Source organism: Prenolepis imparis, unplaced genomic scaffold, assembly GCF_030444845.1.
Source record: "Prenolepis imparis isolate NDT839.2.m4 unplaced genomic scaffold, iyPreImpa1.0 SCAF_3, whole genome shotgun sequence".
Taxonomy (NCBI): Eukaryota; Metazoa; Arthropoda; class Insecta; order Hymenoptera; family Formicidae; genus Prenolepis; species Prenolepis imparis.
The window spans coordinates 8,437,659-8,455,597 of NW_028141161.1; the positions used below are offsets into that span (position 1 = coordinate 8,437,659).

General features: G+C 37.2%; 1 protein-coding gene across 2 annotated transcripts in view; it reads right to left on the minus strand.

Annotated features, from left to right (window-relative positions):
• Nucleotides 1-17,939, minus strand: part of LOC145934508 (uncharacterized) — a 69,928-nt gene that overhangs the window by 19,704 nt on the left and 32,285 nt on the right. For both annotated transcript variants that reach the window (XM_083034977.1, XM_083034978.1), the window contains 2 exons: nucleotides 14,359-14,499; nucleotides 2,800-2,985 (listed from right to left, as the gene is read on the minus strand). In XM_083034977.1, coding sequence (XP_082891103.1) covers nucleotides 2,800-2,985; nucleotides 14,359-14,499 — 327 coding nt within the window. The remainder of the gene's footprint in view (nucleotides 1-2,799; nucleotides 2,986-14,358; nucleotides 14,500-17,939) is intronic.

Below are 17,939 nucleotides of genomic sequence, written 5' to 3' on the forward strand. Positions count from 1 at the left end.
ACTTGAAAATGTTACGAAATATAATTACACGTGATCATTCTATATTCAGAGAAGATTCACATCTCATTGTTCGCCAGTTAATACTATATATCTTTTTGACAAAAGAAGAAACTTTCTTGGAAAATTTACATGTGCGGGCGAAACCGCTTGTGATGTCGAAATAGCGATAGCGATAGCTCGCGTAATAGTTACATTATACCACGAGCAAGTCTGTAACCGCGGAGAATCGTCGTAAATAGTTTGGTAGCGCGGTGGTACCAGTCGACGGAGACACAAAGGGGACCGAGAGAGAGAAAGTAACGTCACTTCCGGCCCATTAAGATCGTCAAGGGTCGCGCGAATCGTGCGCAGGAGGTTAATTATTCCGGACAGTGTCTCTCATTTTCTTCGATGATTTTTGTGCTCGCTTTTTTAAATTTTTTCTAAGAATTTCGTGAACTACTTTATTAAAAAAACGTACATCGAAAAATAATGCAAATCCAGAAAAATTTATTTAAACGAGATAATATAAAAGATAATTTTTTAGATGTTTGCTGGGTGTGTGAAGTTGGGACCCCTATGTTATGCTATCATAGTTCTGTTAAGAGTTCTCAGTTATTTAGAACCATAGGAAGAGTTATTGATAACTTTTAGAAATAGTTGCGGTCATTACAATAACGAAAATCAGTTTCAATATAGGAGTGCCAACTTCACATTTTTTTACACATCGAGTTCCAATAGTTTTGGGCAGAGTTTTAAGGTTCTTTTAAATAGGTATATAGTTCCTGATTTTTTTTTTTGAAAGGGTTCTGCAATTTTTAGATAAAAAAACGTACCTTGAATATCGAAGATATTTCTAAAATATCTTCGATATTGAAAGTATGTTTTGTTATCTCTATAAAAATTGCAAAATTCTTTCAAAAAATAATCAGGAACTATGTAACTATTAAACAATTTAAATTTACTCACCTCACGGTTGCTCCTTTGTTGCCCGATGCCTCCCGGGCCTCCTTCTCGTAGAAGTTTCGAAACACTTGCACTCGCGTTACTTTTTTTCGTTCGCGACGCGCGGCGACGCCCGGGTTTTAGCTATTACAATCTTCGACGCGTTTCGGTAAAACGCGAGACTCGCGAGGGTTTATTCGCGCGCGAATAAAACCAAAGCTCCATTTTCGCGTCGCCGCTTTCTCCAAGACCCAGTTTTCGCAGGGGTTTATCGAACGAAGATGATCAAGAGAGCGACTTCGCCGCGACGCACTGAAATCGCCGAAGGATGCAGCGAGATGAACATTGAGCGCGATGTCGGTACGTGCGACGCGATCGGATTTATACGATAATTAATCACCAAAGACGCTAATTAATACACTCGTCCTTTCGCGGACCGGCAAGAACCGTGCGACCGTTGATCACGAATAATCGAAGAAGAGCACTGGAGGTGGAGCTAGACTGGCACTGCCAGGTTCGGAACGCGCAACGATACGTCGCGCCGAGTCGTAGTGGTGGGGCATTGTAGCAGTCGCGACGTGGGAGCTCGGCGAATCCACTACGACCTGATAGGGGCATGTAGTCGCGACGTGATTCGCTGAACCTCGCACGTACGTTGCGTCGCGACCGCTACAATGCTCCCACCACTATGACTCGGCGCGACGTATCGTTGCGCGTTCCAAACCTGGCAGTGCCAGTCTAGCTCCACCTCCAGTGCTCTTCTTCGATTCTTCTTGATCAACGGTCGCGCGCTTCTTGCCGGTCCGCGAAAGGACGAGTGTATTAATTAGCGTCTTTGGTGGTTAATTATCGTATAAATGCGATCGCGTCGCACGCGCGAGATTGATCTAGTCGGCCGTGAATCTCGCTCAATATTCGTCTCGCTTGCGTCCTTCGGCGACTTGAGTGCGTCGCGGCGAAGTCGCTCTCTTGATCATCTTCGTTCGATAAACCCCTGCGAAAAGTGGGTCTTGGAATAAGCGGCGACGCGAAAATGGAGCTTCGGTTTTATTCGCGCGCGAATAAGCTCTCGCGAGTCTCGCGTTTTACCGAAACGCGTCGAAGATTGTAATAGCTAAAACCCGGGCGTCGCCGCGCGTCGCGAACGAAAAAAAATAACGCGAGTGCAAGTGTTTCGAAACTTGTACGAGAAGGAGGCTCGGGGAGGCATCGGGCAACAAAGGAGCAACCGTGAGGTGAGTAAATTTAAATTGTTTTATAGTTACATAGTTCCTGATTATTTTTTGAAAGAGTTTTGCAATTTTTATAGAGACAAAAAAACATATACTTTCAATATCGAAGATATTTTAGATATATCTTCGATATTGAAGGTACGTTTTTTTATCTAAAAATTGCAGAACTCTTTTAAAAAATAATCAGGAACTATATATAACTATTTAAAAGAACCTTAAAACTCTGCTTAAAACTATTAGAACTCGATGTATAAAAAAATGTGAAGTTGGCACCCCTATTTTTTGAAACTGATTTTCGTTATCGTAATGACCGGAATTATTTCTAAAAATTATCAAGAACTCTTCCTATGGTTCTAAATAACTCAAAACTCTTAACAGAACTATGATAGCATAACATAAGGATGCCAACTTTACACACCCATGTGTTTGCCTCTTTTCAATTTTTAATCATTTTTAATGATTTCTCAATCCCTTTCTTTGATGGCTATCTAATTTATTCTCTAATAATTTCATAAATCTTGTATTTCTGTATATAATTTTTTTTATCTCTGATGTTTATTATATTTATTTTATAATGAGTGATTTATGACTTTTATGTATTGAAATATGATTGAAAATTTCGTAGCAGAATAGTGAATCTTACCTGATTTGCGCGTGATATGCGGGCGTGGTGTGCTCCGTATGCGTGGTCAAAAGTTCCGCAGGATTGTTGGCCATGTTTATCGAGTGTCCTGTCAAGTGTGTTATCGGCTCCAGTAAGAGAACACCGGGCGTCGCCGGTGACGGTTGTGGACCTAACAACGAGACGCGTACTTTTTCTCTACCTTCGCTGAAATCAAAAGATAAATGCATCCTATTAATATACAAATATATATACATCATAATTTTATATTATGATCTCAGTAATATAAAAGATACTTTATTTTTATTGTCTAAATATTCTATATACATATATACAAAATAAATATTTTTAATAATTAATATATAAAGAATTTCAATAAGTATAACGTCAGAGAAGAGTCAGAACATTTCTTTTCCCTAATAAAAACGCAGCTTTCAAGTAAATTGCTTTTTCGCGTTCTCCTTTAAAACTAATTAATAATAATTATTATTAATTATAATAATAATAAATATTTAACAATCGTCTTTGCATTTGAGAACGCAGGATGATAATACGGAGGGTGCACTTCCGCCACCCTTGCGCGAGTTGCGCGGAAAAAAAAAGAGAACTGAGCGAAATTTAACGATTTAACTTCCGCTTTTGTCGCCACGCCTCCTCGCGTGTCCCTATCCCTAGAAACGTGCAATACCCTTCCTCGGAAATGCTCCTGGTGCACGCACATGTGCGACTCTCACGTACAAGGCGGCTAATTTCCCACTGACTGGCTCCGAAGGATTAATATAATAAGGGTTGATAAAATTTTTGCATAAGTTTGTGATTAGGACTGGCGGAAAGTTTAGATATTATAATACGAGGAATTTGTTTTTATATACGTATGCTGCGTAAATTAAAATTATCTTATATCTTTAGAAAATGTATTTTTTATGTATTAGAAATTGTTATGATATTTTAGATCTTATAAGAATTTTGAGATTATATGTGTGAGATGATGTGCATCAATTCTGTCTCATTCCCGGAGGCAGCGTGTCTGGTCGGTGCGCAACGAAACGCAAGTCGGTCGTCTGATCGCTCGTTTGCCACTTACATAACTTTCCGACGACGTCATTTACGTTACGATGCAACGTCGAGAGATGTAATACATAATACGTGGGATGTACCGAAACGACGACGGATGGATTCGCTGCGCAAACTTGGAAACTCGTTTCCTTTTTAAATCTCTGTTATTTTCAAAAATCTATCTATAAATCTTGAAAAAGTCATTTAAGATGTGATTTTAATGAATTATAATTCTGTCATGTTCAACGGAGTATTTAATTTAATTTAATTTAATATAGTCTAGCTGCTTTATAATTTTATCTCCTCTTTCTTTTTTTTCTCGTATATTAAAACTGGAACAATAAACATCGTTTCGCGACATGAATAGAAAAATGAGAAGGAATTATCGCGTATTGAGATGAAAAACGTTCATTCTTTTATATATGCATGCTGCGAAGTGATTTTAATTCGAAGATATTGATTTTGCATATATTTAGCTTGTTCGATCTCTTTGAGATATCTTCCTTTATAATTTAATAACGCGTTGCTATATAGATGCATTGATCGATCTTACCACTTAAAGCGAACTTTCGTTTGAAAATTGACGAAATTCCTTAATTTAAGTAATTTCTACTGGTCTCTCGGAATTATAATTGTGTATCCGCAGCGAACGAGAAGGTTAATTCGTAATAATTACGAAAGTTAACCAGGCCGTTGACTTAATCACGCCAATCCAAGACGAAACTTGATCTTGTCGCGTCCGATATTCAAATATATTTTCATAAGAACAATATTTTTCTTACATAAATGATCGAAAAATATTTGGCATAAAGTCAATTCGAGATTAAATTATTAAAAAATACTGCAATAATATAAATAAGAATAACACACACTTATTCTTTATAATTTTTATTCATAATTTAACGTATAAAAATAAGGCTTTTTTCAATTTTTCATTCTGAATTTTTTCATTTTTGATTATCGTATATTTTTAATATCTTTTCTAATTATTTGTTTTCTAAAATTTTGTAACGTGAATCGTGCGCGCGACGAAATTAATCGAACGATATCAATAACGATTCTATGTAATTTACGAGGAGCAGGTCCCCTCGTCGATTCCCCTCAGAATTTACTACCATCCGTTTTCATTTTTGCGAAAATCTCCGCGTACACGTGTTGCGCACAGGTGGCATTCCGCCAACACGCGTACGAACTGCCAACTATCGAAAGAGTGTATATCGGGGGCGGTGGTGGCTTTGTTACAAATTTCTAAAATAGCCCGCTTCGCGTAATTCGTGCAATAAGCAATCGGTGTACGAGAGCTCTCCCTGAAAAGAGTAATATCCAAAGTGCACTTATATCTCTGCCTGCCTACACAGCTAAAACCGATGACGTCTTTTATTATTTCCGAACGATTCACGGCGAATTTTGAAAGTAAATTAATAGAAAAGATATTAAAAATATACGCAATAATCAAAAAGTTCGCAGAATAGAAAAAAGTCTAAAAAAATCCTTATTTTTATTTTAAATTTCGAATTCAAATTAGAAATAGAAATTTAAATATTATAAAGGACGTGTGGTATGTGTTATTCTTTATTTATATTATTAAAATATTTTTTAATAATATTTAATCTTGCGAACTACTCGCGAAAATTGTGTTCGCAGCATGTGAGAAATTTATACGCGATGTATGGTACACGCGCAGCGAAAGGGTTAAGCACTGTATGGCTATATATTCGTAATGTATTTTCGTTTGCCTTGACACTTCTATGAAACTTGCACGAGCGGCCCAATGCAATTACAACGAGAGTCTTCCTGTAGGCGTATATCTTTCGCCTAAACGTTGGGAACATCGTTTAGGAAAATAAGCGGCCCGAGCATAAAACGGTGGAAATATGTACAGCATTTCATCGAGTATCACAGAGTACTCTCTCTCTTTTTTCTCCAGAGATAATCGTTCTTCCGAATATATAACAAGGATAAGAATTAAGTGGAGATAAGAAGGATAAGTCTAATATCTTTCCGAAAGTATTATGCCTGAGATTATTGTCGGCAAATTATGTCATATCTTACGTCATCTATGCCTGCGGCTGATAGATTCAGAACATACTGTATAACTTCACTCATCTATCGCCGTACGTCGCACGCTCGTGAAAATTCGATTCATATCCTCGGGGGAGCTATATCATCAGTTTCAGGAGATGGAGGCCAAGGAAGAAGCGAACGTATATGGAAAACGATCCCTAGCAGGAGAGAAATTGGCTGTTCCTTCAAGGGTTAAACGCAAGAATGGTAATATCGATACCCCAAGGTGATGCTACAGGACTTGAAGAAGGTACAAGATATTCGAGTCAGAGTGCATCAGAAAAAAAATACCATGAGTGAATTGCAGTATAAATATAAAAAATAAAAAGGTGAAATTCATTATATCAGTATATAAATACCACATAATTCGAGGAACTTGTAAAAGAATATAATAATAAATATATAATATATAATATAAATTTTAAATCTCGTATTTTAATAAGAAAAGTTTTCGCTCTAGTTTGAAACTTATCACTCGCGATATTGTTATTCAAATTATATAAATATAACAATAAGTATATTAATATAATTTGAATGTTTCGAGCAGAAGTCCATGAACGAGCATCATTCGCAGAGCGCGAACGATAATAACATTCCGACGCGAGTGTGATATGATGAGTCACTCCCCGATAAAAATTGCGCGTTCAGCTGGGAATAGAATTAACAAAGTATTTATTCTTCCCGATAAATAGGCCGCCACGGCAATCACACGCACGTCCGATAAGCTACTGGATGTTTAGTTGCGTCAAGCGTGTTAACCTTCATCCGCTTCTCGCTACCGAGACAAATTCATCGCTTTGACAGGCGTACAAAGAGAGAGAGAGAGAATTACTCGTGATATTGTAGTTTATATGAGGTGCAAACACTCATGCTCGACTGTATGGGAATTTGAATGACATATAATCTATTTTTATCGGAAAAATGTCGATTATATGTTTCAATTTAAAATATTCTCGTCTTTTGCATTCAAGCGGCAGTAGACTTGTATCGAGAAAAACGACTGCGTATTGTAAATTTCGCCGATCTAGGTCGCGAGAACGCTCTCGAATGTGAATCGTCAGGTACCTTCTGAAAAAGGGATAACGATCGGTCGAGTCGAGGACACTCGCTCGTCGGAATGCGCACCGAGGGAGTCATGATCTTGCGCAACGTCCTGCCGGTCGCGCGTAATCGACCGAAACGAGTCGACGAGGATCGGCATAGTCGAGAGAGAGGAGGGACCGAAAACGCGGACGAGCCTGGACCAGACTGGGAAACCGGTTCCCCGAGTCGTGGTCGCCGGCCGTGGAATCGATCCTGCGCGTCGATAACGATTCCTTCCAACGAGGTAAATGCTATTCCACTCCGTGGAATGTGTACTCTTCGATGAAGTTGTCATTCCGAGTTATGATCCCCGACAAGCCTTCGCGAGGGGGCTCGATAAAGTAAACACGGAGGAGGCTTCGTGCGGAGATTTATCCGAGGATTTGAAATCCAAATCCTTGGATTTCAGCATCTATAAACCCCTCTCGGGACTAGATAGTTTAAATTAAATTGTCAAGATTTGCAGAAAAATTCTATTATAATTTTTTAATACAAATTTCTAATATAAATTTTGCGTGTATATATGTATCTATTGTTGAATTTCAAGGTTCACGAAAGTTTAAATTATCACTCCATTTAGTCGTAAAATTCTGTTGCGTAAGTAATATTTATTCGAAGAGACAGTTTGCATAATTCACAGGCAGATATGCGCTATTGTTGTTTACGCATTGACGCCCAGCAGCACTATGTGTCTGGCGTCATCCGACAGTTAAACACCTCGCGAGAGCGAATCAGACCTTGAGCTCGTGACATCATCATCCTAATCGCCTACGATGCCTCGCTCACGGTCGGATCGGGTGACAGTTATTTTTTTCGATGCTATTCCGAACGGAATCATGCGAAAATCCGGCTATGAATTCTTGCAATAACGAGGAAAACTCGTTCAAGGTGTAGACGTTTTTTTTTACACACGTTGAAGACGTTTAAATCGATGTCGAACGTTTCAATGTCAAGTATCTTTTAAAATATCAAGTATCTTCTAAAATACTTTGATCGAAAATTGACGAAGTGGGGCAAATTTTTGATTATTTTTGACTGAAGACGCTGACAAAAAAAATATCATCGAATAGCAATTTAATTTAAGAACCAGTTTACTTATAATTTTTTCATGCGAGATTTATTCAATTGCAATTCTAATTCCAAGTCGCGATATTTGAAATTAATAAATGCCAAGTTGCTCGCCGCAAGGTTACGGAACGATAAGCTCGACACGCTATTCTATAAATATACGCACTCACCTGTAAAAGATGGTGAAAAAGTTCATTTTCTATGAAAATCGTATTCATAACGAGAATCGATAGAGGAAAGTAGAAGGTGCTAAGACTCATAAACAAGTCGTAATAAATTCGCTCGTGAAAATTCATGCGAAATATATTAGCGCTAATTTTAATTAAAGAATTCATCATTAAAAAAAAATATATTCTGAAATGCACCATGCAAATATATCACAATTGAATTACAATAATTACAATCTAGAAAAAAAAAAACATCTGGTCAAAACTGACAAATTCAGAAAAATCTAACAATTAGTTGATTAATAATTATACATACAGCGACTAAAGTTAGTCACGCAAATTGGCGCATATTGATCGCAATCAACTTTGCTTTGCTTCGTTTACCCTTCGTTCTCCCTTTTTTTTCCTCGTCGACGTAGTTTTCGTCGCAAACCCGAATCGCTCTAATTGTGCGCTTTTATGACGCGCCGCGTAAAACTTGAGCAAATATTTTATCGTGTCGTGCATTTTTCTTGGCGTGACAGGCGATGTTTAAAGAATTATTTAAAGGCACTTTCCTAACAAAAAGAAACGGAGAAATATTCGTCCTGTAAACATTGCTGTCGCATGCAACAATGATTTCTACTCACGAATCGCTTACAATCGTGCAAAATAATAACTTTAAGACTCCGTCCTCCTATTCGCGGAGGGAATCTCTTTGGAAAAGATGTATACGATCGATATCTCAAACTGGTACTGTGTAGAAATATGCATTTGTAAAAGTGTCAAGCTTTACAACGTCACTACTGTTACAATGTAAAGCAAAACGCATGTCTCGTGACACGAACATTCGCGAGCTAATCGTGCGTGCTTTCCGCGTGCGAGGACACGGACGGTCGATATTTCCTTCGAATGACCCGACTTGCATCTCGATGCATTGTATTATACGCGTTGTTGACGTGTTGGAGCGATGCAACGGAAAAAAAATATTATTAATTCGAAAATCCGCGAACTGTCAAACGTGACGCGAATCGCTCAATTAATTCGTCTCTCTCTCTCTCTCTCTCTCTTTCGATATCGACACGCTTATTAAAGTTGAATGCACAGCGAGACAATAGGATGAGCGACTGCAAAAGTTCTTCCAAAGTCCCTTCTCTTCGAAAGAAAAAAATGGACACGGTTAATTTGTAACTAAAGGGTCGGCGAGTCTATTTTTCTCACGAACGCGCGAGCATGACGTTTCCGGAGAAACGGCAGGGAGAGAATGGCTGCAGTGTGTCAAGATGGCCCGTTACTATGGCAACCACCGGGCGAGAGCTGTGTGCGTCTCTCTTTCCGCGTGTCCTCTCACCGGTAGTGACGACACACCGATACCGGCCGCGCCGGAGAGTTTATCGAATACTTTGTAACTCGTATATCGATCTTTTTCTATCTCTTTCTCTCTCGCCATTTCCGCGAGATTCGATCCTACGATGGGGATGATGGATGATACGTATAATAGTAGCGTAACGCGGATCACGCGACGTCTAGAAAAATATTCCAGGGAGATTTTACAACCCTAGAGAGAGTCCAGATTATTTCCCCTCGAGCGAGCCGATTTCCATTTCAATTCTCATTATACTGACCGGGCGAATAACTGAGTTTGATTACGAATACGGTTGCTCGCCGGTGTTTTCCACCCCCTGTGGACAACACCAGCCTGTCCTTTTCGCTATCTTCCCACCAGATCGATGCGAGCCCGCTATTAGGGACAGACACGCCGGCGACGCGATTCGATCGGCAACAACGCGACCTCTCAACTGGCGTTCGATCGCGAATATACAGGGTGGATTCGTCGCGATTTCAAATAAAATATCCACCCTTAACGACTCTCATACGCTTGCTGCGAGTCACCCTATTATAGTCCTGCCACTGGTCCTTTTAAGATGTCAAATTGTCGCGGGGGACATTTAAATTTAATTCTGATTTCCATGTTTTCGAATTACGATAGATCGGCGTAAGATCTAATTAAAAATTTAGAAATTATATATAAATTAACACATCTAAAATGACGACGTAGTGATTTATAGAAACTCAGAGCTGCCTTTTCAACAATGCTAATTAATTTAGATCCGCAGTATTTTGCATTTCGTAGTCTTATTTACTTAATCGAGCGATATTGTAAACATCGATAGCGATTGTCTATGTACCTATACGTGTGAACTATGTAAACTGTCTTTTCACCCGTAAATTCTATATAGACAATGCGTAATTGACACAGTCGACGCTAATAATATCCGCGCCTTTAACGAGAAGGAAAAGTTCAACAAACCTTTTTTTTCGAAAAAGAAACTAAGATTATAATTACTTTCTTGTGGTATTCTTTTGTTATACAAAATGCCCAGTATTCGGTATAATCAGCAGTAAGCAAATAATCCATTTACACAATAAGATGTTTCCCCCCCAAAAATTATCTGCCTTACAAATTCTATATTATATTTTAATATAAATATAAATTAAATGAACTATGAATTATATTATAAATTAAAAAAATATATACTCTATAATATAGTATACACTATATAAATTATATACAAATTAAATATAAATTATATAATATTAATACAATCTATAAACAAAGTCAATTATCGAAATAACGAGAATACTAGATAGGATATTACTAATTAATAGGACCAACTTTAAGCTGACTTCTCGTATCACATCACTCAGGAAAGAATCTCAAGAATGTGTCACAAAATCACAAAGAAATTCGAACCTAAATAAAGGCGAATGATTCGTGAATACAACGGAATTTAAACAGCTGTTTTCGGCCGTTTCAAACGGTTCCCGTTGTACCCCAAATTTGCTCGGGGAGCGAGCTCCCCTCGCTGGGCGTGTACGCACCTTGCCGGACACCTCGTACGCCCGTACCTACTGGCGAACAGATCGGAGGATCGAGGGCGATTGAATCGGGGAGAGATTCGGCGTTTTCTCTATCGCTTCGATTTTCGGAGCAACTCCGAACTCGGGGAGTCGCGAACGCGCGTAGCGTCGCCGGGGAACGCTCGTTTACCTGGTGGTCGCGCGCGGCTTTAATCCACAGGACCTGGCTGATCGATCTCTGTCTCCCTTTCTCCCTTTCTCGCAGTCAACGCTTCTTCCTCGAGAAGGGCCGGCCTCGCGGGAAACTCGACCGATGACTACGCGACTCCGTGCTCGACGAGAGGGCACGAGCGTACTGAACCGCTGGTTGCCACTCCGCTTCGACACCGCGCTCCTCGCTTATCCAGGCTCAATGATTGGGAAGGGGAGGGAGGGGAAGGGGGGAGGAAAGAGAAGGAGAGATAACGAGAAAGAGGGGCCAGGTGGGCGGAAAGAGTGTGTACACGCACGTCGCGACGTGTGTTAAGGAGATGCCGGAGATGCGGGAGACGTAAAGGGAGGTTTGCGAGAGAGGGAGGAAGAAAAGGCGCGGGTGGCAAACCGCGGTACCGGATGTGTGTGCGTGCACCAACACAGGGATGATTCCCGCAAACGCCGGGCATTCGGTTGATTCCGGCGCGACTCGGCCGTGTTCGAGGAACTGGTGCTGGTGAACGAGAAGCGGTCCTCTCTTCGGGGTTTGGACCAACGCGAAGAGGGAGAGTGCCGGCATCTGTCGTCTCGTTCACGAGATCGTTCGCGAATATCGATTTTTTGTGCGGCACAGGTGTTTGATCTGTGATGAATACTATGTGTGTCTATTTTTATTTATTTTTTTTTTATTTAAAAGCATGTTTCAGTATAGACGCAGGGAGCTCTATTTTAAATGTGAAAAGAAAGAATTTTGAAAAAGGCCTATTCTAAATCATAATAAAAAGAGAAAATAATTTAGAAAAAAAACATGAAAAAATGATGTAAATTAAATATATATATATATATATATATATATATATATATATAAATTATATTTTAAAAGAAAATGCGCGAATTGAAAAATTTGTTTGCAGAAGCTAAACCCATCGAATAATGCACATTAAAATGCACAGTGAACGCGAGATACGCTAAGGGAAAGTTAAGGGTTAAAGCGTGTTTCCTGAATTATTTAATACTCACCGCGCGAATTATACGGCTCGAATTTCCGATTGGAATTCATTCACGTTGAAAACGTGAGATTCACGCGCGTGATTGCAAAACCTTTGATGTACGTAATCGCGCGCGTAAAAAGTCGCGATGATCTCATCGGAGAGTCGATTCGTTAAAAAAAAAATATATATATATAATAGCTATCGTTCAGCTAGCTTCACTTTACGTCTTTCGTACCTTGCAAGAAAGATTACACTCGCGCTAGTGCGATCAGAACATGTTCTAATCGAATGACTGCGAGGCATTATCAAACTACTGTCTCAAGATGTTCGTAATCTTATCGTTACGTAATATCGCTATAACGCGATAACTCGTCCATCGAAATCACGAGCTGTCAAATTGACTCCGATTTTAAAATCAGCAATGTATCTCTTTACTAAAATTAAAAATTTCCCAAGTGATACATCTTCGATTTTCACTAGCTTTCGATATATTTGTGTAGCTCTTATGTTGAGTTTTTCTAAAACTTGACTTTACTCCATCATTGCAAAGCAATGCGAACGATGAAATATAATTCGTATTATTTGTGTTAAGTAGAACGTATCCCTTGCATATTTCAAAATTAAAACACAATATGAAATATAGCGGATTATTTTTAGGAATTTCATTTAGCTTGGGAGCAGAGTACCTAGGCACAATGAGAGACAAAGTCATTTTCAAGAATATATAATTACATTCTTGAAAGACGATGTGTCTTCCCGGGAGAGTTATCTACATAACTCTACCCACACACATTTCTTTTAATAGTCGGCTACTTATCGCAAGGCGCAATTATTATCGAGTTTGATTCGGTTAAACGATGATGTTCGCGTCAAGAATATCTAATAATGCTTTTTTGCGATGAAAGATAATATAGGCTAGGATATACATACAGTCGTAGAATCTAATTTGAAAGAGTTTGTACAAAAAAGAATAATCGTGTGCAGATCGCAAATTAAAAGCATAATGGTGGGAGTTCAATATATCTGGCAAAAATTGAATTTAACACTAAAAATGGCAAAAATTACAATGGGATTTAACACAAACCGAGTTTCATATGGATTCAAAATTTGTAATGCTTTAAATGACCCTTTAAAATGATATTAGCAAATTACAAATCGAAAAAATGCAATCAAATATGTTTCACATCCTTTTTTCCGAACAATTATATAATAAAATTCAGCTCATAAAAAAATACACATAATAATTGAAAAAATGTTTAGCATATGCACAATAAGGATTGCTTAGCAAAAATATACATATATTTTGCATCATTATCACCTCATTTTTCATTATTTTATAGGAACTAATAAAGAGAAAATAAATTGGCTTTTATCTTGTCTTCAAATGCGTTGCAAAACACATTTGAACACATACATCGTCGATTCATGTTCAGTATCCTGTTACATTAAACGATGAACATCTGCTGAATTAAGCGCAAAGCGGAAATGCAATGGGAGGATTTTATGCGCGGCGAGATTTTGCGCCTAAATCGATGATTTAACGAGTCGAGTCGATATTTACGTACGTCGATTTCCGCGTGATCTGACATTATTGATGCATATACATACGCGTGTTATTTCGGTACCGGGTGCGCCAGATGATGTCACGTCACATACGTGCGTGGGCGAGCTTTCGCGGATGCAATTTACTACGATAATCGACTTCCGCGATCGAATCTTTGAGGCGCGAATTTATGAGAAACTCCATCTGCTCGTGAGAAATAAACCGGTGCATATGTGTCATTTTTGACATACGGTGTACTAAGAAAAGCATTGCATTCTCTCGTTTAATTGATTAATTATGCGTCGATTAATTTTTTTATATTCTTTATACTATTTTAGAACAACATATATTTAAAAAGAATTTTTTTTTAATACTCTGTACATAAATTTTGGTATTCAAATATAATTGAAACTGACATGCTCGCTGTTAAATTTCAATTTAATAATATAAAGTATTAGTTAAAGATGAGAAAGAGAATGCAATACTTTTGATGGTAAAACACAGATGTTTGATAGTAGCGCAAAAAATTCATGATAGAATTTCGATGATAATTTTATGTTGAATGATTACTTACTCAGTATCAGGCACAGGTATCATAGGAGGAGGTAGGCGGCCGTTGTGGTCCAAGAAATGATTGATCTCAGGTTCCTCTTGCACTGGTGTCTCGTAGACAAGGGTTTCCACCATGGATCCTTTGCTGGAGCCGAAGGATACCCTAAACAATAAGGATTCTTTAAGAATCTTAGAGAATCAGTAAAAAAAATAAATATGTACACATTTTAGGTGCACAATCTAAATATTTCACATGAATGAGAAAAATAAAAATTGTCGAAAGATTTCTCTTCCGGTGCAAGAAGATATTATTATAGCTGAACAGTATCTCTCGATTTATCTCGGGTATCCTGTATTCGACACGCGATCAAAACAGGTCAGATGACGTCTGACTGTTACGCAAAAAATGTTCATCGTAAATCTCAGTTTCTATCGAGTGACCACAATCCACGATCACGGAAGCGATATCAAAATCAAAATCCTACGATCGAATTACGATCGAGCATGGTCGAGATCGATTTATGCTACAAACATATATACGCACACACACATGCGATACTTATTTATCATTCATCTTGGAAGTGATTTCTCGATCAAGAAATTGTCAATCTCATCGAGTAGACATTGTGGTCATTCATGAGTTGTATTTTGTATATTTTTATTAGGTGCGCGAATCCCTTTACGGATTCTTTAATCAATTCTTTAATCAATTTTATCAATGGGTCAAAAAAATTGCTTAATAGAGTAAATGTGTTGCAAGAAATCAAAGAAAGAAACAATTTTATCAGAAGACAACAAACATGCATAATTATAAATATAGAAAAATTAAATATATATCATACAAATTTTTTGTTTTTTAAATATTTTTCATTCAAAAAATGTATAAGTTGCTTATGAGAATATGTCTTTTTAAAATAGATTCTTGAGCGTATATTGTACTTCTTAAGAATGAAAAAAGATTGTGCAGCTAGAAAGAGAGGGAGGAAAAATAAGAGAGAGAAAATAAGAGAGAGAGAGAGATTTGCAAACTAAATTATAAACATGTTTTGCAAAAAAAAAGTATTGTGAAAGTATCTACGAAATTTTTGGAGTAATTGTGATCTTAGGAGATAGACATTTTTTTTAAATAAATATTAAAAATTATTTTCTATTATTAGAAAAATATTTGATACTAATTGTAAGATATACACATGGACTATTAGGACACCGAGTTCAAGCATAAAATGTGTCGATATTTCGCGAAAGGATATCGGATAGCGTCGATGCGCTATTTGCTTCGAACATTTGCACTAATAAGATAGAATAGTATGCGGATCATCGACGTCGCACAAACCAGTTTTAGCGACGTGTGCACGCAACTTATTATTCATTGCAACAAAGTTAATCCCGCAGCCGGATAAATTTCCCGATGCAGTTCGCTGAGTGCGCCAAGGAATCAATTAAGTCACCACATCGCGAGAGATCGATGAATCGTGTCGCCCGATTTATCGCATTGCAGACAGCACAAGATATAGCTGTTTTACTTTTCTTTTTTTTTTTTTTGTTGTTTTGCTCATCGAATGCAACGTTGCAGCAATATCCAATCTGTTTTCTCTTCAAGTATATGTATATGTCTAGAGACAATTTGTTTTTCTCTGTCATCGAGAACAGTAATCATGTCGAGATATGGTTTATATCGCGTGAAATTTAGAGAAATACTAAATAGCTAATTAAAATTCGACAAATCTATTGTCAACTGAATACATTGTCGAATGCTGGTTTTAATCTGTGCTAAAATAAGTTACAGTAAGGTGCTGCCACGTGTGGCCATGTCTCTCAACTAGAATATGTCAAAGTCACATGGGTGTTGAGACGACAGAGCCTACAGTAGGTCTGTACTTCCATTACGCATCTTCTGCATTTAGAATGAATCAATATATGCAATAAACAATTGTACAAAGTGGCCAGAAATAACAAATACAATATAAAGATGAATAAAAAATTTTGTATAATACACATAATTGAGTAAATAAGAATTAAATAAAATGCTCTTTTGCATATTATATTTAATTTGTAATAAAAGTCTTTAGCAATATATGGCACGAAGTATTTTATCAAAGTATTTTAAATTAATGACAATAATCCAGTATATTCTTCTTGTATATCATAAATTAATATTTAAGAAAATAAATAAAACAATATACAAAAATTCTCACGATTAACATAGTATTTTTAGAAGTCTTTTACTGTTATTCGATCATTTTACGTTTTTATCTTATTTTATTTCAGAATCTTTCTGCTTCATAATGTCAAGTTACTTGATGGAGAATTAAGAACAAAGTTGAGACAGAAATAATTATTCAATTAAACATAAATTTTATATTAGAATAAAAAAATAATTTTCTTTACGCGATTGAATTTAAAATTACTCGAAATTTTTCAGCAAGTATCATTCGAACGTCATTTTGGCGTTATTATAAGTATGTTATTATAATCTTTCTGAGACTGTGTGCAAGAGAAAGTTCGACGTGACACCTGGACTAGATTGAGAGTTGAGGTGGGTCGGGGTCGAGGTCGCAGCTTCCCATCGATCTGACCTCCGAATTCTCTCTGATCCATGAAGGCCGTCAGAATGAAAGTATCGTCCCTTTTATCGTAAAGACGACACTTCTTATTTTCTACTTCACGTCCCCTTGAGAAACGCAGTACCGATCAATTTATAATCTCAGGCAATGCATCCCAACCTTCTTTTCCTTTGCCAAGGATTTCTTAAGCGACGCAATTTCGAATTTAATGTTAATTCAAATATTTTTGTAACCAATACTAAATTTCTGTAAATTGTCGAAGTGTAAAGTACACTTGAAATAATAATTCATTAAACTGTAATAAGAATCTCTTAGTTTCGCAGAAACACATTTATTTCGAATCAATCGTATATATCTTTTTTGAAAATGACACGATTCGTAATCAATTCAAGAGCGCGTATATGGAGCAACAATGAGATTTCATGAGACACTTCTGTATTATAATAAAAGAAAAATTTTTTTAGAATATCTATTTTTGCCCGATCTCAGAAAAATTGTTGCGTCGGACGATGATAATTTTACTCTCACGGCTTGTAAAGTATCGAACGCAGTGAGCCGCGGCGGTAGTCGATTAGCGAGGGATATAGTCTAGGTTTTGCTGGAATCGATTACGGAATCCCACGGTTCTCGTTTGCTATAGAAAACACTTTCGTTTCAATCTCGTCGCACTTTAACACGCGCGTTAACGACTATTATTTAATCTTTTCACGACATTACCGATATTTACTGTATGTGTATGTAAAAAGATCGTAATATCAACGAGACATAAATCAATAAGAGAACGAGATTATTTCTATGATCTCGCTGCATTTATTAAAGTATGAAGATTGATAGAAATTCGCGTTCTAGCAAATTTACCTCTCTTAGCGAAAATAGTGATTTTACATATATTAACATTTTTAATATTAACTATCTATAATATAATTAAGCTTCAAATTTAAAATAGAATTTTATAAATTAAAATGAGAAAATTATAGAAAATAAAATTTTATTATTTATATATAGAATCTAGAATTTAAATATCATTTAAATTTATGTT